This window comes from Tyto alba, unplaced genomic scaffold, assembly GCF_018691265.1.
Source record: "Tyto alba isolate M040663 unplaced genomic scaffold, T.alba_DEE_v4.0 Super-Scaffold_4, whole genome shotgun sequence".
NCBI lineage: Eukaryota > Metazoa > Chordata > Aves > Strigiformes > Tytonidae > Tyto > Tyto alba.
This window is the reverse complement of record NW_024881315.1, coordinates 253,231-276,089: the sequence shown is the minus strand read 5'-3', so window position 1 is coordinate 276,089 and position 22,859 is coordinate 253,231. Positions and strand designations below refer to the sequence as shown.

The window sequence follows — 22,859 nt, the reverse complement described above, 5'->3', positions numbered from 1 at the left end:
TCACAGCATTAAAGCATACTGGGTGGTAGGTCTAAGGGAAGGCAGAATTTTATTGCCAAAGATGACTGCTAGTTACTTTTACTTTCCCTGGAAAACATTGTTATTGGGATGTATGTACACACTGCAGAGGAAGCAGGTGCTGAATTAGCAGTAGCTGTGGGAAGACTAATAGTGAGCACCTGGAAAGCTCTTGCTGGGAGTGATGGAGCTGGGACAGAACAAAGTTGACCTTTTCTGCTTTCCTGAACATCCCCAAAGCAGGAAGCGTGTAAGTCCTACTTCACACAAGGCTAATTTTACAATTAAATGCATGCCAAGTTCTGCGCTTTTTTTTTTTTTTTTTATTAACAAAGGAGGAAGGAGGAAATATGAATGTTCATATTGCTTAGGTGTGGGATTAGTACCAGTCTAATTTAACCAGGGGGGTGGGTGTGTTAAAGAACTGACTGTACGGCATTTGGGTGTGAATGAATCTTTGTAGTGGGTGAGATGACACTGGGCTTCTAAAAGAACTGCACTTGGCTTTCCTGCCCAGTTGGGCCTTTAATAAGCTGCACACGTTCTCCCCTGCGGGATCTGGGAACCAGCCTGCCCTCGGCCTTCCGCCGGCCGCTCGCCGAGCGGCGTTTCGGCAGTGCCGTCCCGCTCTGACGGCGCTTTCGTGTAAGTACCCACAACACAGGCAGGCTTTAAGCCATTGGCAACACACTCTTGCTGCTTTATGATCCCCATGTAGAGAGCAGGGTTTCTGAAGGGTGGTTTTTTCAGTATTTTAAATGACTGTTTTAACTTTAGACCAACTGTGACACTGTCGTGCGCAACACTGATGGAATCAAGGCTCTGACTGGTTTGTACCAGGCAGAACATCCTGGCTACGTGGAGGATGTCAGCACTTTCTGTATGAAACCGCTTCAGCTGAATAATGGTACCTGACTGTACAAAGGCAGCTTATAGCCTAGCAGGCTTCAAAATGCATGATTTCACAAAGGTAAATAAGCAACTGATCGGCATAAGGAGGAGGAAAAAAAAAGTCCCAAACCTTTAATGGAGCTTGTCTGAGTGATGGCTGGCACCCATCAGGAATGGAGCTGAGTTGCCTGGAATTCTTCAGTGAGATTTTTCATCTCGAGTGACTTGGGAGTCGTGGATTTCTAGTTGTTGCCAGCTGGCTGTAATAGAGGAGAGAGCAGGAAATTAGGAGTCAGAGAAGCTAGGCTGGAAAGTGCTGTTTTCAGAGAGATTTGAAAAGAAATGGTGAATCAATGAGGCAGAAGAGATAGGAGAAGGATTTTAACAGCCCTCCCAGCGGTGAAGACGGGGAAGGGAGAGGGGGGAGATGTAAATGGTGTATAGAGAACATGGATCACAAAAAAAGAGTTTTAGGCTGTGCAGAATTCCACACAACTTTCTAATTTTATTTGGAAGCACAAAGCCTTGTCTAACTACATGGAGGCAGGAACCACGTTGCGCTGTATTTTCTACTTGCTCTTTTGTGTCTTAAACAAGATGCTGCAGAAAAGGGTGTGGTGTTACCTGATTACATGTTTGTTTTCCAAAGCTGCTTAGGAGACTAAATATAACTTCTGTCATGGAATACAGAGCTGGATGCTGCCAGGCTCTTGGGATAGCTTTTTTTTTTTTTTTAAATTCATGATCCATAACCTATGGTGTTTCTAGCTTAAATGTGACAATATCCCTTTTTTCAGTTTGAGAAGATCACTGTCTTTTTTTTTCATAAATCACAGTACAAAACTACCTTTGAAGGTTCATCATTGGCTTCAACAAGCTTTTATTTTTAAGAGGAAATCCCTGAAACTAGCATGTGGGGTTTTTTGTGGTGTGGGTTTGGTTTTTTTTTTTTTTTTAGAGGCAATTAAGATTGTTCTAGACTTATTGTGTGTTGGGTAGGAGGAAGGAAGAGACACCTAGGAACTATTTTAAAGGGATCAAACGTGGGACAAGTGAGAACACACAACTTGATCAAAGATAGGCCGTATGGCTCCAGGAATGAGAGGTCATGCCTCGCTGACTGGTTGGAATTCCTTCAGCAAGCTGCTGCCAAAAGTAATATGGATTTTGGTGTGTTCTTTGGGGAGGGTAGCACTGCAAACCAATACTGCAGGGACTGATGGACTCCGAAGGTTTATTTTATCGAAGAAAAAAAATTCAACAAAACCAATGTGCAGGAAGGGAGAGACAGAATAAGGGGGGAAGTGAGATTAATGGGGGAAGCTGGTGATGGTGGGTTTTTCTTTGTTTTTGAACTTCAGTTTGTCATCTCTCTGACCTACTGAGACATGGAAAATGAAAATCAAAGTTTCTGCTAGACTGTAAGTGTAGCCAATGCAAAAGTTAAGCTTTCTGGAGTCAGCTGTGCTTTTCTGAGTCTTGGGCAATAGCGGAATATCGGGGCAGAGAGTTTATTTTTAACGTGCAAGGGTGACTGGTGAGGCACCTGGGGCCCCTGGGCTGCACCATGGTGGTAGATATTTTAGGAACCCACCCATAGGTTTGCATTGTGCTCCCCCAGCCGAAGGCCGGCAAGGAGACAGCGAGCACCCCGAAGCTCTTCTGGGGTGAGTTCTCCTTGGCTTAGGACACACGTTAGTGCGGTTGTGAAGTGAAGCCTGATATCTCTGCTGTGGATTGGCATGTGTGTAGTCAGGATAATTTAAGAAGGGTCACACTGATGGTGTAATAATGACTTCCTGTGGTGTTTCTGTGAAAAGCTTGTCTATAAAAAGCGCGATGTTTAGCAGCAGTGGTTGGGCTTCACGGGTCCACATTCCCACACAGTTTGTGAGTGTAACTTCTGTGAGCAAAAGTGAGGCGAAGCTGTGCCTTATCTCCTTGAATCTGAAAGCTGTTACAGCCCAGAGTCCAGCTTCAGACCGAGTTTCTGGAAGATGCTTCTCTTCTAACTTGGTCTTGACCAGGTTTTGTCCTTATGCTGTGGCTGTCACAGAGGACAGAGCGGGCACCAGGAGGAAGAGGTAAGGAGGGGCTCTGATTTGCTTGCAGTTCCCAGCAGGGAAACCAAAACTGTCCTTCAGTTGTTCGCACCCATTTCCCACTAAATCTCCCCTCAGTCTCTTCTGTACTGGTGACAGCATTCACCTGACTTCTGCTTGGCTTACATCTGGAAAGTGGCATTTGGTTGAGTTGTGTTGACCCTTTTCATGGTAGAACCAGTTTTATGCTCTAGGTTTTCTTTGCTCATTGGAAGGAAAAGAAACTGGAAAAAATGTCCCTAGGTTTTCTCCGAAAGGTTATTTTCAAATGTGCTTCTAGATGTCTCTAAAGCTGCAAAGTATCCCCGTTGCACCTGAGCTCTAAATGGGAAGAAAGTCCAAAGGCAGCAGGAGAATATTTTCCCCTTAACCTTCATAACTGTGGGCTCATCTAGACTTCAGTGTCACCAACCAGGAAGCAAGAGGAGCTTGCATGCTGGATTTTGCTCTGGTATAGTAATTTCTTACAAAATTCTTTGGTGCTACCCACCTCTCATTTATTTATTTTTTTTTTAGCACTTAACACCCACTTTTGACCTGGTAGGAGTAAGGCAGCGTGGCAGAGCAGTGAGATACCTGTGGCTAATTGGCTGCAGTGCTGTATGGTGACAAACAGAAATGCTTTTGGCACTGCTGCTTTTCTCTTCTTGCTGCCTCCATGCCTTGGGGACCTTCACTGAACTGGTCCCTGCTTTCATTTTCTCTCTGACTGTCAGGGAAATCACACTTTTTATTGCAAATGGAGATCAAAGATGCATCCTTGTATCTTGATGTTTTCTGGCACGGGCTGTTGAGCGTAATGCAGCTTTCAGTGCTCGATCAGTTTATTTTACTATTTGCTTGATCTGGCAGTAACAAGCAACTTAGTTTGCAGCCGAATCAAAGCAAAACCCATCAGTGTTTGGAAACAAAACAAATCGTGTCCAGCAGACACTTCACAAATAGGGAGGCCAAAGCCAGAGCGTGCCAGCTGAGCGTGGATGGGGTGTCCTCGGTGTCCCGATGGTGAATTGTCACCGCGGTGTTGCACGTGGTCTCAGGCATGGACTGTGCAGTCACCTCCAGCTGCTGCCCCAGCGCCTGACGTTCCCGAGGCTGGTGCAGCGGCAGCCGAGGCACACGGAAACAACTCGAGGTTGAAGCTGCAGGACGCTGTGCATGAATAGCTCCAAGCAGAAGTCGGGATCGGTACGACTGCGCCCGTGCTGGGGTGCAGCTCTCCAGGGCCCACGGAGATCTCCAAGTGGTGTTTTGAAATGGTGAGTGTAGGAGTCTCCTTGGAAGTAGCTCACGAGTCCCCTTACTGGCAGGCAAACCTCGGCAGCTGCTGCGGGGATGAGGGTAGCTGTTGTGCGACGTGCTGGAGCCTTCCTCCGCCGGGAGGCAATGTAAGCCAAGCTTTTCTTTCACCATATGTTTTCCTGTTCTCTGCCTGACGCTTCTTGTCCCCTGAGGAGGGGGGATGCACAGCCTCCCATCAGCCAGGTGTCCGCTCCTTAACGCTCTCAGCGACACCTTTCAGGGCTCCCTGGAGAGGGGCAGTGCCACCGGTATGCGAATCGAGGAGTCGGGTGACATTAGTTGTGGGCATGGGGCCGGTTTCCCACAACCTCCCTGTTAGTTTTGGGGCTGAGCAAAGCCTCTGACGGATCTGTGAAATGGATTTCACGTGCTCCAACATACAGGACACCGGCGGCAAGCGATAGTCACAGATGCAAGAGCAAGGCGAGCGTTTCTGCCCGTATGAGCAGCGGGCAGGTATCTTCCCACAGCTGCATAAAATTTCTGTATCTCACGGGCAGAGGCATTTACAAATAAGTCTGGCCCCGATGAACTCTGAAATACAGGGGAGATCAGCGTTTCTGTGAGCTGCTGCCTCTCCTTGCAAAAGCGGGGATCACGGGTCTAGTGGCTAATTAACCCCATCACAACACAAACACCTATTTGAGCTGTGGCTCTTGCTGTGGAAACACCTAGAGATAAGGCACAGGCTGCGGTGGCGGTGAACCTCCCTCTGAATTTATCCTCTGAGAGCTTCAGGCTCAGTTTATAACTTGTCAGTTGGCATCTGAAGTTCTGGCTTTAGTTTTAAAATGAACTCTTCCCCCTCACTTCCCCCCCCCCCCCCCTTTTTTTGTGCTGACAGGAGAGAATTCACTTGCTAATTATACTCCAGTCCATTTCCAATCGAAATGCACAGGGCGATTTATCAGAGCTGGAGACAGCTCTCTCTGTTCCCTTGGCTGCATCAGCAAGAACTTTTGCAAGACAATTTAATTTCTTGTCATCTTCTAATCCAGCTCCCTTTCCCCCTATAGTCAGCCTGTGATGAGAAAAGATGGTTTATTAATCATTTTAGCAAAAGGCTGAGAAATACAGGGTTTCTTCAGTGGTGCTTGCTCTCTATCTCATCAGTCAGCGTTTCCAGAGCCACAGGGTCATAAACATTCAGCCCTGTGACATGGGAAAATTAGTTCCCTCATCGTGAAGACCTGACAAGTGTGAACGCAGGGAGCCAGGTTTTGCTGCCTTTGGGGTCTTGGAGGGTGTTACTCAGATTTGGGTTTGGCCCTAGCATTTTATGCCAGAAACCTGCTTAAAATAAAGCCTGGGGAAAAAAAAAAAAAAAGTCTGTGTCTCGATGTCATAAAGTGGGGGATCACTGTCTGAGCTGAGTGGGAACTTCCAGCTCCTGAAGCCAGGCCTGTGCCTAAATCAAGGTCCCAAATCTGTGGTGTCATGTTGGAAGAAATGGAAGATTGCTGGATGCTGCAGAACTTTTCCACTAAAAAGTGACATCCTAGAATCTACCTGAACCTGCAGGATAAATACCACTGTCATTGTCAGGGGTGAGCTAGGCTAACAAAGGGGGGGGTTGATTGTTCTGAGCCAAGTCACAACCCTGGGACTCACAGTGTTTATTGGTTCCGCTGTCACTGGCGGGTTTTCGCCTGCCTCACTTTTTGTGGCTTCATCCCCACGCTGCTTCTGCTCTGATGCCTTTCCAAAGTAGTTGTCCCTTGCTCAGGACACTTTCTGTATTATTCCACAGGAGTCTTAGCTAAGATTCTCACCTCAAATAACAAAGGCAGCACATCTAAACCTAGGGATCCAGACCCAGACTAGATCTCAGTTTTCATTACACCGAATCTTAGAGCTCATTTTGCATTACTCATATTTGGAAATTTTAACAAATAAGCTGCAGTTTGCTGCCAATCCCCTAATGTGGTAATGGTGGAAGGTATTAGTGTGAGCAAAAGTGTTGCTTGGCCACCCAGGCGTCATCCCCATAGAACAAATCCAGGGTTGCTTTAGCACTGAAGCTTCATAACATACATAAATGGGACTATATATATACAAATGCATATGCATACATAAAAAATAAAACAGTAAGGAGCTGTTCTGTTTCTGGGCATTAATGCTGCTTCTGGTCCAAACACTGCCCAATGATTAAGGAAAAAAAAAAAATATATACACCAAGATCAGGTCGATTGAGAGTGTTACTGTGGTTATTGTTTTCCCCTCTGATTTAAAGCTGCAGTTGGTTCAATCAATAAATGCACCAATACTAAGAGAATAGTAATGCTCTGCCTGGAAACAAGATTCCATGATGTGGATGGAGGCGAGCAGAGTTCTGGGAACTCTCTACTTACATGTTTGTGTTCACTGATACCATCAGTTTCTTAGAAATTTTCTAATGTAACAAGTTTTTGTCTTTTTTTCTTAATGTAACAATTACCCCCCAAGGAATAGTGGTATGGTAAGGCTCCTGACCATGACTCTGCATTGATTATGGTTGTAGCAGAGCCTGAAAATGTCAGGGGGTTTAAGAGGTACGTGGTGCAATGGGGGGAGAGAATAAGCTAAATAAGGGAGGAGAAGGAGGCTTCCCTTCTTTGTATTTAGAGAGGGGCCGTGCTGTCTTCCAAAGTCATGAGGACCCTGCACGTTACAATAATTGCTGCTTTTAGTAAACTTTTTTTTTTGCAAGAACATCAATGTGTTTGCTGCAGAAGAACGAAAAAGGTGTTTTAACTTTGTCAAAGCCAAGCAACTGCCCAATACGCCGCCCTCCCTCCGCTGGGAACATCCCCAGAGGGGAAGCTCCGGGTCAGTTTGCAGCACTTTCCTCATTCATCATGCTGTCTAGGAGGGAATGTTTTCTTTACAAAGATTTTGCTGAGCAGCCGGAGAAGCTGACGGGCCTGGCTGACACGGAGACCCGGCCGCCAGGCGTCTGAGAGGGACAGAGCCCGGATTTTGTGTTCAGCAGCAGCAGATGAATGTCACACGCCAGCTTTGGAGGGTGAAGGCAACATTTCGTATTTGAAGAATTGATATTGTTATTTTAAGCAGCACTAAAACTGCAGCACTGGATGTGAAATCACCCTTGCCTATGAGGTGACGATTTGTGTGTTGGGTTGGTAGCAGTCAGGAGGGTGGAAGATGCTTCTACTTGAAATGCAGCTGTAAAAGGACATAAATCCTGTAAGCACGTTATACTGCTGGACTGTAAAATGCTGAAAGAGATGAAGAACGATGACTGATGCAGTCAGCTCTGTGCTTACACAGAAGCATTTAAATACAGGACCTAAATTTGGAGTTTTTCTCCATTTTTAACTTCTAGTTTTAGGCAACCCTAGGTCTAGCTGTAGTGCTGTAACTTTAAAGTAGCAGCTGAGAAAGGTACCCAAACTCCTCATAAAGCTGTCTGGGTGACCCTCGATGAACAGTAAGTTTTTCAGTGCTGCTTTGTACCCGCAAACCTTATTCAGCCACAAGTACACGAGCTGCGCAGCAGCTTTGCTGTGGAGGCCTCTGCAGGCTCAGAGCCACACACGGTGACATTAAAGTGTCTTTCCAAGGTGACGAAGCAATGAGTGAACACGACCCGAGCCTGTGGTGCAGCCCGTGCTGCCCGCTGATGGACGAAGGCAATTCTGGCGCCGTTTGGCACGCGTGGTGTGGTGTTTCCCATCAGGAGCTGAGCTGTGGCCGGGCAGAATAAAATTGGTTTAGAGGTGACAGAGCTTCCCCAGGTTACTCAAAAATGTGAACAGTATCGGCACCAAAGAAGAAATGTGCAGTCTAATTCTTCCTTCAGTTGTGGTTTGCACTAATGAAACTCCATTAGCAGTGATCTGAATAATTTTGCGCCGAGCATAAAAAGCGGAGAATTGAGATGAAGTACCGTGATTGTTTGGTGCTTGGCCTGACATCAGGCCCACGCGGAAACGACGGTGGCTGGGCAAAGAACGGAACCCTGGCACCGCATTTAAATGCGCACTTGCATGTTTAAGATAGTTTATTGTCCGCCTAGACAAATTAGAGGCCAATTAGGGGGGACCCCGAAGCTTCTCTGAATAGAGTTTTATGAAAGAGCCGATCGCCGCGTGGACGTCACCCCGCCGGTTCCCGGGGAACCCCGCGGCGGTAAACGGCACGAACGGGGCCGCCGGGGGAAGCGCGGGGCGGCGTTAGGACCCAGCGCGGGGCCCCCGCGGGCTCCGCCCCCTCCCCAGTCCTTGGTGGGCGGGGCCTGCCGGGGGCGGGGCACGTCGCGGCGTGCGGGGCGGGGCGGGCCCGGCGGCGGCGGCGGCGGCGGCGGGAGCGGCGGGAGCGGGGTGGGGGGGGGGCTGCGGGCGCTGGGCCCTGTTGTGTGGGAGCCGCTGGGGACCGGCCCCGCCGCCCCCCGTCATGGAGGACCCGTCGCGGTTGCTGGCGGCGGCGCACAGCGCCGGGGTGAGCCTACCCGGTGGAATCCCGCCTCCTCCTCCTCCTCCGCCCGCCGCCGGGGAGCCGGCCGCCGCGCCTCCGCCGGGGCCGCCGCCCGCGCATCACGACACGGGCGACGTCCTGCAGCAGATCATGGCCATCACCGACCAGAGCCTGGACGAGGCCCAGGCCAGGTAGCGGCGGGCCGGGGGCTCGGTACGGCGGAGCTGCTCGGTACCGGCCGCCTTCCCGCGCAGCCCGGCGCCGTGACTCAGCTCTGCGCGGCGTGGGGTGGTGGGGGGGAAGGCACACTCGGCTCCGGTCGTTACCGGCGGGGAGAGGCGGAGGGTCCCGCGGTGCTACGTGGCCGCGGCTCCGGTGGGGGGGGGGAAAGGAAGGGGGGGAGGCTCGGTGGGAAATCGCCCTCCGGAGGCGAAAACTTCCGTGTCCGGTCCCCGGTGTTCCCGTGCCTTCCCCTCCCGTCACCCTGAGGACCGGCCTCCCGCACCGGCAGGATGCTCCCGGTTCCTCATCCTGAATTTTTCCGGTTCTCCCTCCGTTCTCCGCGCCCCGGGTGATGCCGTTACGGGGATTGCAGCCGTCACCCCCGTTGGAAACGGGATTGTCCTGCCCGCCGACCGGAAAACCGGAGCGGCCGCTGCCCGTTGAGGGCCGAAGTTTGTTGGGGAGGGGAAGCGAACGGAGCTGGGGGGCTGCCGGGCCCCGCACGGCGGGGGCGAGGGGCTCCGGCGGGTTTTCTTACCATCAAGAAGTTTCTGATTATATTTAAAAGCGGAAAAAAAAAAAAAAAAAAAGATATTTAGTGCTTTGGCCAGCTTGTTGACTTCATTGCGATGTAAATAATTATATACGGCAAAATCAACCAAATTCAGCATCTTCTGGTGCGTTCCCCTTGCCCCGGAGCTGCGTCTGGCCCTGATTGGCGCGGTGTAATTACACGTAATTACACACTTCGCTTCCTCGGCGTGCGCGAGGTGGGCAGCCCCCCGCCATGAGGCGGTTTGGGAGAAGGTGGAGACTTACAGAACAGGTTTCGAAAAAATCAACAAAATGGTTTTCTGGCAGTTTTGTTCCTCCCCCCTCTCCCTGGCTGAAGCTCCTCTGCTTTGCCCCTCACTCCCTGCCCGCGCCCCGATTTCCCTATCGCAGCGATCGCCACGGGGCAGATAAAACCATGTTGGTCGTTTTTCTTTTTTTTTTTTTGTAATCTCCACCTAAAGTTTAGGTGGTTTTGGGTAGGCCTGTTGCTATCGTGCACCGAGGCGGCGGCGTTACCCCGAACAGGCATCAGATTCCTGACAGTCGAGTGGCTTCTATGAATATAAAGAGAGACCAGGCATTCTAAGAATGTCATAATTTGGGTTTAAAGTCGCCTCTTTCAGTTAACTTTCAACTGCAGCTTGTAGGGCAATGAAATCCGTGAGCGGTGCTCGCTGTGGGTTATGTGTAAGACTGTTGCTTCTTCCCAAAACTTAAGTTTTTCTTTTCTACCTGGTGCTGCGTTGCAGAAATAACCATCTGCTGTTCCTGGAGATTCTATAGGTGTGGATTTACCTGTGTGTTGCATGAGACCTACAATTTCTCTCACAACGTCCTATTTCAGATAATTTTGAGCGGAATAAATTTGTCAGGATCTTTAGTTTCAAGGAGGAGTTGAGGAATGAGCTTTGAAAAATGGCCTGACCATTGCTTAAACTAAATTACTTGAGTATTGTCTTAGAAACGCTGTTGGGCTCCAGCTGGAGCACAGCTGGCTTTGAAGGCCCCCAAATTTTAAAGCACCTTTGGTGTGTTTTCACACATTTATGCATAAAAGCAGCTTTTGTCTTCTGGATGAGAAGTTTGTTGGGTTTACTTAATCCTCCCTAAGAGGCCGTACTGCTAAGGAAGTAAAACTCAGGCCTGGTTAAGCTCATCTCACAAGTGACAGGGGGACATAGACGGGGCGCCGGGACTCCACGCCTCAGGAACACGCGTTAGCTGCTGTGTTTCTTGGGGGTTCCCTTCATTCTTTTGTATTAAAATCGCACGTTGCAGAGTTTTGTGTGTGTTATTTTAACGCCTAGCGAATGTCGGAGGGCTCTTTCAGCGCATGCCGTGAGAATTTTGAAAATCCAAGTTGAAAACTTGGGTGGAAGTTTCATTGAAAGGAAATTAATCTGCCAAGGATGAGTTTAAGACTGCTGCTAAACACGTTACATTGTCACCTTAGTTTTTTTCACGAGAGTTAGTGGCCATATTAATTATGCAATTATCACGGGGTCTCGTATCTCCACTGCCTCATACCTAAACACCGCTCCTTAGCCCCGGGTGGAGAGTGCAGTCTGAAGGCTTGGGATTCATTTTCCCTCTCCCTCTCTCCCCCCCGTTTTTTCCCTCATCAGGCAAGGACAATAGACTGCACTAGGCTGTCTTCTCAGCTGCCTTTGTTCTCAGGCTGTTTGTCTTGGGCTTGATATTATCAAACATCTCTGTAGCCGAATGGGTTTTATGCTGCTTTTGGCTGTGTCATGAAGGGAAGCGGCCCATCGACTTCAGCCTGGGGGATTTTTGTTAAAAGCTTGTCTTCTAGTATTTGCTGGCAGGTCAGCAGTAGCTGTGAGGAAGCCCAGCACCTGTATTTGTGCCTTTCCCAATAGCTGGAGAAGTGACAGGCGTGCAAGAAGGAAGGCCAGTTTGTATTTATATTAAAAACATACTGAAACCAAGCTACAAGGGCCATTTAAATACTATTTCTGAATTATGAAAGCGGTCACAAGAAGCAAAAGAGACTTTCTTTGAGGCGTATGTGCAGCTAGATGCTTCTTTCCACGGACTTCAGTGGAAGTTAGGCACCTAAGTGCTGGCTGCCCCGGAAAATCGGTGGTGGCTGCGGAAAACACCCCCTGCCCTCCATGGGAAACCTCAGCTCCCGCTTTCATATTGTGCTCACCACCCTTTGAATGTGTTTTCAATTCAGCAAAAGATGTAATTCTCTGTTTTGATTGGACGTGGGGATGGATTCTGTGTTAATGGTGTAATTAACATTGGCTCTTCCTGGTGAGAAGGGGGAAAACGAAGCAGCAAACACTGGAAGAGCTTCAAAAATGCAAAATGAGCATGTGTGGTAAAACCTGTGCTAAAATGCTGTTAAATACAGCCTGCTTTTCCTTGGATCAGGTGGCTGCTGGTGTGAGCAGGGCGGGTCAGTGAGGGGTACTTACATTCTCTGTTCCCACTGTTCAGGACCTATATGCTCTAAAGCACCGGGGTTTTTCTACCTTTTGGATGGATTCCATTATTAGATTTATAGAAGCACTAACTCAAGAAGGAACTTTTTATCCCCATATAAAATATGCTCTTGGTAGAACTGAAGGTGCTTACAGGACCTATAAGCGATGCAGAATTTTGAATTTTAAGGCCTGCATGTTTTTACAACCGTTTGCTCCTAGTGATGAGCGAGCGTGGCACTTAAATGAAATATATCACCCGAATCTGCACATTTCCTCACCCTTCTGCACTAACCTGCTATCACTGAAGCGCGATCCAGTTCTCTGTAGGTCTGGGCACCTTGCGCCGCCTTTCCTGTTGGCGTTCACTCATTCTTCCTTCTTCCGTTTCAGAAAACATGCCTTGAACTGCCACAGAATGAAGCCTGCTCTTTTCAGCGTGCTCTGTGAGATCAAGGAGAAAACAGGTGCGTTGGTGTCTTTCTGGCCTCAGCTTCCCCCCAAGCCCCACAATCAGTCATCAGCTTGGCTCTCGTTTTAACGTGGCCCCTATTTTCCCTGAGAGATCCTACAGTTGAAAGCTATTTTTGTTTTTTTGCTTAATCATAGAATCGTTTAGGTTGGAAAAGACCTTTACGATCATCTCTGTAAGCTGGGAATGTTTTGATGTGCTTTTTATAATGCTGTCTGTGTGCAGGTTTGGAGAAAACAATGCTGCTTATTTGAACAAGCGTTTTGGTTGCGTGTATGTAAAGAATCTATAGGTGTGGGTTTTTGATGTCTGGTGAGACCAGAGAATCCTGACTAATCCTGCTATGTTGTTACGCTCTTTTTTCCCTTTAAGGAACTGGTACCAAAACTGTGGTGGTAGTAAGAGTTCAAAGGTGACAAATAACCGTATTCCAGAGGAAAAAAGAGACAGTAAGGCAGAATGCTTGGGGATACTGGGGAAGGCAGAAGTGGCAGGAAATGGAGCTGGTGCTCACGCAGCTTTGAGGAGCAGAAGCACTGGGGTGAACGGATTCCCGGTTTGAATTGCCCAGTATACCTGCTCATACATGAACACTTAAGCAGTGTTGTTTGAATATCCAATTTCTATAAATGACAGTGAATTTTGATTTTAAGCAAATGACTACTTTCATTGCATGTAACTAAAATGGTGGGTGTGTTTTTTTTTTTTTTTTTTTAACTCATAGCTGTATTCACATTTAACATCCTAAACCTACATTTGGATTATTTTTGTCTGAAATATTGAAACTTGCAGTGCTGCTGTGTATTGCTGAATGAGGGACCGTACAGTTCTGTCCTTTGCGGTGCCCTTGTCATGGAAGGCAGCTTCCAGGCAGACATTACACGTTCATTTCTGGAGAATTTGGTTGCATATATTGTGTTCGTGTAATAGCAGTTTGCTTCTGAAGAAAAATGTGGTAGTAAGTGCCGTCTGGGTGTGCTTTTATGTCTGTCTGTCTGTCCTTTGAGGATTGCTGTCCTCTGTTTTTCCTTTCAACACCGAAAGCTGCCTTCTGCGTTTTATTGATTGAAACGGTGACTTCTCTGAGCTAAATACACTTGCAGGAACAGACTCTGGTTTCCCGGTTGTGCTGGATTTGTTTTGGTCTCATAGGTTTTTGAATGTCTGATGGTCTGTCTATTCCTTATTTAAATTATGGGGAGCAGATGTTATGGCTTCAAGCAAACAAAAGCCTGGACATACTGTAGCACAAGGTTTTGGGCTTTCTTTGTGACCCAGGCACACAAGCTTCTTTTCTAGCTCGGAAATCAGTTTGAAACATGTTCCTCCCCCCCCATCTTTCTTTCGTTCTTTGTTGGAGCGCCAGTATCATTCACAATAGCTCAGGATAAACCGTGCGCCTTTGCAGAGGGCAGCCAGCTGAAAGGTGCTGAAAAATTCTCCCCAATAGTGTTTATTAATTAAAAAGAAATCAGAAATGACTCATTGTAATTTAAATAGATTTGGGCACATTTAATATTTTGTTGAAGCCCTGGGTTCCCCGCCTCCCCCCAAAAAAAAAGAAAAAAAAAAAAAAGGTTTTGATATTTTATTACACCAGTTATAGGAAAAACATGTATTTTATTTTCCAGTCTTAAATACGTGCCTGGAGCATATGTAGTTATTTGAAGAGGCATCTAATCCAATAAAGCCTACTGAGGTTTTTTGGGAACTCTCAGAAGCATTTGGAGCATTTTTAATGTATGCAGCAGATAGGGGGTTTGCTGGTTGGGTTACACTTCAGATACGATCCAAGCTGTATGAATTCAAACATGGCATAATTCTATCTTTAAATTGGAATGAAACACTGTAATGTTAAAAATGCACACTTTTGGTGCTGAATATTAAATTTCAGTTTTTCTTCTCAGCTGATTATACCATGCTAGGAAGACGCTGGTCTGTGATGGGCTTCAGGCCCCGTGGGGCAGGGAAAGTGTATTTCTACCCACTTTTGTGGACCACGCTGCGCAGTGGGACTCTGATTCTGTATTTCTGGCTTGTGGTAGGGAATGTGTTTGTTGCAGCATTGTAACATGGAGTACCGTTTTTTTTTATTGTTTCTTGTCATTGCTAGCTGCAACCCTCTGTCCTCCCTGTAACGCGCTGGCACTCGGCTGGGTTAATTCACCGGGCACCTTTTCATTCGGTTATAAAACTTGGCAAGCGGCGTGGCGAAGAACACGCTTTCTCTTTGTTGCTGAGTTTGTTGACATTCTTACGTAGCTGAGTCTTGTTCCTCAGCGCTCGGAGCCCCCGCTGGCTTTTGTCTTCTGTTTCCATTCGCTTTCCTCTCTCCTCGAATATGCAGAACTGTCTTGGATTTGGTGGAAAGCGCTCTCCGGTGACGGTGTTCTGAGACCAGCTGAACCAACGGTGACGTCGGGCTCTGGAGTGAGGTGGTTGGGAGGCTGCTGTCCCCACGGAGGACTGCTGAAATGGGGGTGCAAAATCCGCTTGGTGCTACACGAGGTGTGGGGGGGGGATTTTGGTAGCGCTCAGAGGTAGTTCAGAAGGGGTTTGTGATTGCTTTAAGTGACCTGCTATTAAAAAAAATATGCTTCTGCCTTCTCACTGAACAGTGGGATTTGTGGACTGCCAAATCGAGGAAATCCTTCTGGCTGACTGAAACATCGGGAGTGGGAATTTAGCATGAGTTACAGGGTAGATATTTAAGATAGGGGATAGGATCATCTGGGAAAAATGGAGAGGCGGATGAGGAGGGGGTGCAGGTCCAGCCCCCAACTGCCTGCTTCACTGCACTCGCCGTGAGGATTTTATGCTTGATACGATATGGGCTCTTCATTTCTGGGCCTAATATGGCAGGTTTGGTTCTAACTTTGAGTATTCTATACCCAGTAGGCGCATTTATCATGCTGTTCTTGCTCTATCATGTTACCGTGCGTTACTTGCTCTGCGAAGGAAAATCTGGGAAGGAAAGCAAGTCTAAGCAAAGTGTATATCACTTATTTTGGTACCAGTGATCTTGTACAGTTCATTACAGAACTGCTAATCTTTAATTAATGAGATGTAAATATATTGTAATGATTGCATTTGCATCCTGAGTGAGGCTTCAGCACCTTAGGTTGTGATGTATTTTAATTAAAGATTAATTAGAAATGATGGGAATTTCATTTTGCTTAGTATAATTATTTTACATATTTGATGAATATCTGGTAGGTGATGTGCCAGAGAATGCGCAATATTATATTAGTACAGCTGATGGGAGTGACTCTTCAGTGTGGGGTTTTTCTTAAACATCCAGAGAAGTGGTGGATCATGAAGGATTGAAGTGTGAAGGATGTTACCAGTTCGCAAGGACTTTCTCAGTCATGCTTAAAACACTGACTGTGCCATAACTCCAGTCTCAGCATCTTGCCTTCACTATTAGTAGAGTCACGATACGTTCTTAAACTCTTGTGGGAACTTCACAGATTTGATGGCCAGAAGGCTACTGAGAGGGGTAAGCTTTCTAGAGACGCGTTCTAGAGAGGCTTTTTTTATTGTGGTAACTTTTTCCCCCTCCTTGGGAATCCTTTTTGTTTAATGAAATCTAGTTCTTCCAGAAACCACGCAGCCCGCAAATTCCTGCGGGGGTAAGTTTGTCAGAAATGGGAGATGCCTGACCCCCAGAGCGTGCCAAAAGCTCGCAGGGCAGCTGCAGCTGCCCTGACAGAACTCTTGGCGGGACGACGTGTGCCTCTGGAATTGCTTTTTACTGGACTGTCAAAAGAGCCTTGCTGGAGGGGGTGCGAGCGCAGCGTTTCTGCAGCTGTGACGGTTTTGCTCTCCCATCGCGCTCTCTTTTGAGATTATCGGCTCTGGAAGGCTGTAGATGAACAGCTCTTGTCCTTGGAAATCGGAACTGGCTGCTGCTTGCAGCAAAGAGAGTTACGAATTCACTCGATAGGTAGTTTTGAGTGCATCTGATGCAACTTGTGATCTGTACGAATATTATCATTGGGCGAAGATACCAGGAGTAAAAAAAGTTCAAGCAAAAGGTATTTTATCCATTCTAGGAGGTGATGGCTTTAATTTAAAAATAGTATCTGTGGCAATGTTTTCTGTAGAACTTGTGTTTTAACTGTCACACGTATGAAGATGCAGTTACGCCAGAAGTTTAAAACAACCTGATGGAGCGGGTTGAACAGACCGAGCTAATTGCACTCCTCAGTTCTTAGGTCCGCTCACCCTTGAGAGAGTTTATGAAATAAAAGTTTGAACTCCTAGGTTGGAAAGGCAGTTCATGATATGTTGATGATGGTTAACTCCTTTCTAGTTTCTTGTGACTTGCTAGAGCCAGCCAACCAGAGTCTTCCCTCGAGACTGGGAAGGTGCTTCATACATGCTTTTCAGCAGTCAACTCGAGATGAGCTTATGTGTAATTGATGATAACTAATGTCTAATTACCATAATTAGACAAGTGACATAAAATTAAGCTGCAGCTGGGAGCTTGACTTCAACACGAGGTACTCTGATATGCATCATAATGTGCATAAAAAGACGTTTGGCAGAAGCACGTTCAAGTAAGAAGGTGACACCAAAATATCTGTTCCACTGAATTTACGCTTGCCAGTCTGAGGAGTTTAATGGGAATTTGATCAAAAAGACTGAGCAGCAAATGGCCACTGGCAAACTCTCTGCTGGGTCTTCTGCAAAAAAGGAGAGCTGATGATTTTTAAAAACAAAAACCCAACAATTAATTAAAAAAACCCTTTTTTCTGTGTTTTGTTTCTTGTAACATTTACTCAGTAAAGGGTGTACACAGTAGATGGTCTGCTATTTTTTTAAAAAAGGTATTAATTCCATAATGAGTTAGAAAAGCCACTAACTTATAAAAGAGTCAACACTTCCCTCATTGTCTTAGCTTGAGTTCAGCAGGCATACAGCTATTTTTTGCCTTACCTTTTCCTCCTGCAAACAGCCTGGGGCTGTCCTGGAGGAGACCAGGATTGCTGTGACAGAGTGAATTCGGGTCTGCAGCCACTCCAGAGCTCTCTTTTCATCAGAACTATGTCGTAATTTCAGTATAGCCTGCAAAATATTAAATTCAGCAATGTGATTGTAAATTTAGGCTGCTTGTGTGTTCAGAATTATTACTGGGTTTTTTTAGATGAGCTGTTGTTTTGCCTACAAAATGCCAAAGATTATTATAAATGCTTATGTTTAATGTTTCTACATATACATTGTTCACCAGCCCTCACACTAGGATCTCTGCATAACAAGAGATCTTTTGTGTTTATCTCTGGTAGGGAACGTAATGTCCCGCTAACCTGCCAATGACAATTTGGAAAAGGTCATTTGAATTTTGTGGCTTCACAAGGTTAAGACCAACTGTTCATCAAACTAAAATTGTCTAGCAATTAAAATCAAATTAAAAGCCTAAAAGCTGTTAGCATTTGTATTGACTCAGTATCTCATGAGTTGTTATGCTTTTTAAAAAAGGAAGTTTGTAATAAATTGTCAAAAAATTGGGAAATCAAGTTTTTAAAATAAATTTCCTTGGAATCAGACTTGAATAATTTGAGCATACAGAGTGTTGCAGTCTGGGTTTGAGTATCGGGTTAAGGAAGCCGGCTGCTGGTGCATTGTCACGTTGTTTCAGATTTCGATAGATTTTAAATAGATTTGGAGAGATTTTAAAGTTCAGCACTGTTAAGATGCCAGTTTGTAGCCTGCTGCTGTGTCGCATAGTTGTCTCCTTGGCATATGAAGCGGACGAGGTCAAACTCTGGCCTTGGGCACAGGTTTCCACGGGACCCTGCCCTCGTGTGGCGTTCCTTTCCCTCCCTGGACGCAGTCGTCCACCGCAGCCTGTCTGCAGGAGCGAGTGCCGAGCGCCCTTGAGGACAGTGCGAGGAGCTGGGCAGCAGGCTGATACAGGGGCATCTGCTCCAGAAGAACCTCCTCCTGACTTCTACAGACTGCTAAAATACTTTCTGAGTGTAGTATAAATTAGTACAAGCCCGAGGAGTCTTACTACCTGCGAGCATTTGAAAACTCGCCTCGTGTTTTTGTCGTCTTGGATCTGAACAATGTCTTGTTTGTTTTGATGTGTTGCCTCGTGGCTTCGTTAATGCTCCCTTTTTTTTTCCTGAGCTCAAGACCTGCGAACACCTCTGAAGGGTGTTTAAATGCTTTGCCAGAATTGAAGTGGATGCTCTTTCCTGTTTCGGAACTAATCTTTTGATTCCCTCTTTATATTTATCTAGTGTTAAGTATTCGTGGTATTCAGGAAGAAGATCCCCCAGATGCTCAACTAATGAGACTAGATAACATGTTGCTGGCAGAGGGTGTCTCCGGGCCCGAGAAAAGAGGAAGAGGAGGACCGATGGCTGTAGCAGCAACATCAGGTGGCTGTCCAAATGACAATAGCATTGAACACTCTGACTACAGGGCCAAGCTGTCACAGATCCGACAGATATACCACTCTGAGCTAGAGAAATATGAACAGGTGATCTTTCTGCATGGAAGAGTTTTTATCATCTCAATTAAAAATAACCGTTTTTTCCTTTGGTGTTGGTTTTAAGAACAGAACAGGAAGCATAATGAATTCAGGTGAACGCAGGATATCAAATTCAGTTGAAAACTTATCTCAGTGTTACAGAAGTAAGGTGAAGATAGAGGGACTGGACATCAAACTAAAGATAATAAATGTCTCGTGTATCGTGTTGCTGTTTTTTAAGAGTAAATAGAGTAAAGCTGAAACATGGAAACTCCTCTAAAGTTTTTTGGGTATATTGTTGGGGAAACGAATTCTGGGGTATTTTATCGTTTGTCGATACAAATGTGTGTGTTTTCAGGCCTGCAGTGAGTTCACCACCCACGTTATGAACCTGCTTAGGGAACAAAGTAGAACCAGACCAATTTCACCAAAAGAAATCGAGCGCATGGTGAACATAATCCACGGCAAATTCAGCACCATCCAGATGCAGCTGAAGCAGAGCACGTGCGAGGCAGTGATGATCCTGCGTTCGCGCTTTCTTGACGCCAGGTACGAGAAAACACAATGATTGCATGAGAAATCTCAAGTCTCTCATTCCCAGCGTTGATCTAGTTTAAATGTGAAGAATTCGCCACCCGTTTTGCTTGCCCAGGGTTGCTTTGACATCGATAGCTATTTCATTCCATTAATTCTTAGTGTTCTCCTTCAAACCAAGTGTATTTCAGAGGGGGAAAAAAAGCCAACGGTCTACTCTCTAGCACCATTTAAATAGGAATAACTATATTTTTATAGGCGTAAACGACGTAACTTCAGCAAACAGGCAACGGAAGTACTGAATGAGTATTTTTATTCACATCTGAGTAATCCTTACCCCAGTGAAGAGGCCAAAGAAGAGCTAGCAAAGAAAGGTGGCATCACAGTTTCACAGGTATGAAATGTTTTATCTGGAATTAAGTGACTTTTTTTTCCTTGAACAATGTGTGTGTGTTTGTTTTTTTCCCCTATACTTAGCAACAGGTTTCAGTTACTGGTCCTTTAAATGGGATTTAGGTTACGCTGAAGGGTATAGGAGTAGGTATTTTCTGCCTGAAGCCTCGTTTAAAACATCTCCTGAATATAGTGGAAAATAGAGTATTTGGTCAAATGCTAACAGCGATACATGTCTCCAGGTTTCCAACTGGTTTGGTAACAAAAGAATTCGATACAAAAAAAACATGGGGAAGTTCCAAGAAGAAGCCAATATTTATGCTGCAAAAACAGCAGTGGATGCAACTAATGTTGTGGCTCAAGGCAACCAGGCAAATTCTCCGTCTACACCAAATTCAGGTGAGTGCGAGTGTCGGTGAAGAGTCCGTTTGCTTGAAAGCCTCTAATTATTTCTTGTGACAATTAGTACAGTGGACTACTGGTGTTTGAAACGGCGTAGGGTTTCTTTTAAACTTAAATAATGTAATGCTAACGAAGAACCATCTTTGGTGGGTTTTATTTTCCATTAAAACATTCTTTTTTTTTTTTTTTTCAGCTTCCTCTGGCTCTTTTAAAATGACAAATTCTGGAGATTCGTTTATAAACTTGCAGTCATTGACTTCCTACCAGAGCTCCCCAGTGGGAGCCAATGTGCAGTCGCAGGTCAGTATGGAAAAAAAACCCGACACACTTTCAGCAGTGAGGTAGATGTTGAAATCCCTTTTCTCTGTCCTTTGTACGCTATGAGAAGGTTGCCCTGGGAGGTTGTGGAGATTCTGTCCTTGGAGATATTCAAAGTCTAACTTGCTCCAGTTGACCCCGCTTCGAACAGCAGAGCTGGATTAGACAATTTCATTTTGCTGGTTTTCAGTAATTTTTTTATCTTAATACCAGATAGGGATGGATTTTTCTGTCTCCAGCCAGCACTGGCTAGGATGCAAGAAACAACTAGAACCAAATTTCTCAAACGAGTCAAGGAACAAACCTGCTCAAATGTGTATTTTTCTCTTGGAACTGGAATTTTTTCTTACGAATTAACTGATACTTAATTTAAGCTATTGCTATTCTTCAGTCCCTTTAAATTTACATTAGTGAATTGAGGTTTTCTCCTTTCAGAGTCAGCTTTTTCCATATAACTTTGCTTAGGATTTGTGGTTAACAGCATTGTCAAACTGATTTTAAGCTTTCTGCTTAATTTCTAAACATAACTGCATAAAATCTGTTCCTCTTTTATAAAAGCTATAGGTGATAGGCTCTAATTCTGCCTGATAATAAAATAGCTACATATAGCTCCGTTAATAGCAAGAAGCTGCAAAGAAAACTTGTCTTCCTGCAAGAAAACCTTGTTTAAAGAGTTTTTGGCCCAATGGATATATATACACCACATACTACTGCATTTCTTTCACTTGACTTTTTATCCTAATTGTTTTAATTGTGTGGGATCTTGTTCTAGATGGATTCCTTACATCACGTCATACACCAGACAGGAAGATATGACACAATTGTGGGGAATCCTTTGTATACGACGCAGCGCATAGATGTAATGTACTGAGGTTTTGCTTCCTAGAAACACAAGGTCTGCCCGAGATTGGTTAATGATCTGTGAATAAATGTTGACTTTTTAGTCCCCCAACACGCTGATGTGGGGATAGGAAGAAACTGGAAAAGACGTAGTTTGATACACTAGCCTTCCCCTCCCAGAGACTTCATTTAAAATTTTGGCTTTGCTCACCAGAAAATTTGTGCCCTTCAGTTAATTCTTGCCATAAGAGATGCCACTAGGCATAAGAGTAACATAAAATCTTAGCAGCGGGAGGGGTTTTACGGCATGTTTGTGGACTGTGCTTTGCTACAGCCAATACATAGTTATTTTCTTTCAAAAGCACTGTCGCTTATAAGGTGTAAACATCTAAAGGCATACTTTGTTTTCTGCAAGTAGTTGCTTAAACATTTGATGAACGGATATATTTATTCTCCCTTCAGGCTAATGGCAGCTGGCAGGATGCTACCACCCCTTCATCAATCACTTCACCTGCTGGAGACCCTGGAAGTGTTAATTCGGATGCGTCTAATTAAGTTTTTAGGACCTATTGATGAGAGGAAAGAGGTCATTAGTGTAATTTGTCAATGTTGCTCTTTTGCCAATACTATTGTTTATACAACTTGACACACAGCTAATTACCTCAGAAAAAACCCTGGAACCAATAGACGATTGTGATTACAATGATACCTCTCTACCTCTCAGCCTCACGCAGTTGAATTCTTTTTACTTATGCCCATTGGGATGTGAAATTGTTTTAAAAGAACTTGCTTCATTTTCCTAACCAAATTCATTTTTTTAAATATGGATTTTATGGTAAGAATCTGAAAGTGTCTCTTCTAGAACTTGGCGTTTGTCTCAAGTTTTACAGCTTAAGAAAATTGACTTATTTTAATTTCCATAAAGTTTTTTACTATGAAATTTATGTTCTAGTTGATAGCTACTACCAGTTAACCCCCCTGTATTGTAATTGTATGCGTTCTCTGTATTGTAATTTTGTATAGGAAAATAAGCTTTTCTTAACTAGAATTCATTCTGAGCTAATTAATCAGAACGTTGCTTTACCAAAACTCTCACTGGACTTTGCTCTCGGGTAGGACCTTCCATCCTGTGTCATTCCACGTAATTCTAATTTAATGTCTAAGTGAAAAAAAAAAAAAAAACACAAAACACAAACAAAACCAACACAAAACACCTGACTTTCCCCATGGATACTAGGATTTTGTGCATTTCTGCAGCTGTTACCACAGAGTCCACCCCTTTCAGTTGAGATTTTATCAAAGATAATAAACTTCCAAAGCCTTTTTTTTTTTTTTTTTTTTTTTTTTTTTTTAAAAGTTTGTTTTTCTCACGTCTCCCGCTCTCCTCACCTGGGCTCCGGGGTTCCCTCAGGGAAGGGCGGGAGGGGCGCGGCGGGCTCTGCGCATGCGCCGCCCTCAGGGCG

At 45.3% G+C, this 22,859-nt stretch overlaps 1 protein-coding gene across 2 annotated transcripts; it reads left to right on the top strand.

The window, feature by feature from the left end:
• Positions 1-577: 577 nt before the first annotated feature.
• On the top strand, positions 578-22,719 carry LOC104364069 (pre-B-cell leukemia transcription factor 3). Of its 2 annotated transcripts, none has more exons than XM_032998495.2 (9): positions 578-663; positions 12,350-12,423; positions 18,677-18,918; positions 19,268-19,458; positions 19,702-19,837; positions 20,079-20,235; positions 20,432-20,538; positions 21,329-21,415; positions 21,859-22,719. In XM_032998495.2, the coding sequence occupies exons 2-9, from the start codon at positions 12,375-12,377 to the stop codon at positions 21,949-21,951; spliced, it is 1,062 nt and encodes a 353-aa protein (XP_032854386.1). In that variant the 5' UTR covers positions 578-663; positions 12,350-12,374; the 3' UTR covers positions 21,952-22,719. The 2 variants fall into 2 exon arrangements, with proteins under 2 accessions (XP_032854386.1, XP_042658787.1); XM_042802853.1 differs by lacking the exon at positions 578-663 and adding an exon at positions 8,592-8,920.
• Positions 22,720-22,859: the final 140 nt, after the last annotated feature.

Excerpts from the sequence above, each read along its gene's own strand:
- LOC104364069 (XM_042802853.1), top strand. The coding sequence starts at position 8,709 with ATGGAGGACCCGTCGCGGTTGCTGGCGGCGGCGCACAGCGCCGGGGTG. Across the intron at positions 19,459-19,701 it reads TCGCGCTTTCTTGACGCCAG|GCGTAAACGACGTAACTTCA; the intron begins GTACGAGAAAAC and ends ATATTTTTATAG. Across the intron at positions 20,539-21,328 it reads GAGCCAATGTGCAGTCGCAG|ATGGATTCCTTACATCACGT; the intron begins GTCAGTATGGAA and ends ATCTTGTTCTAG.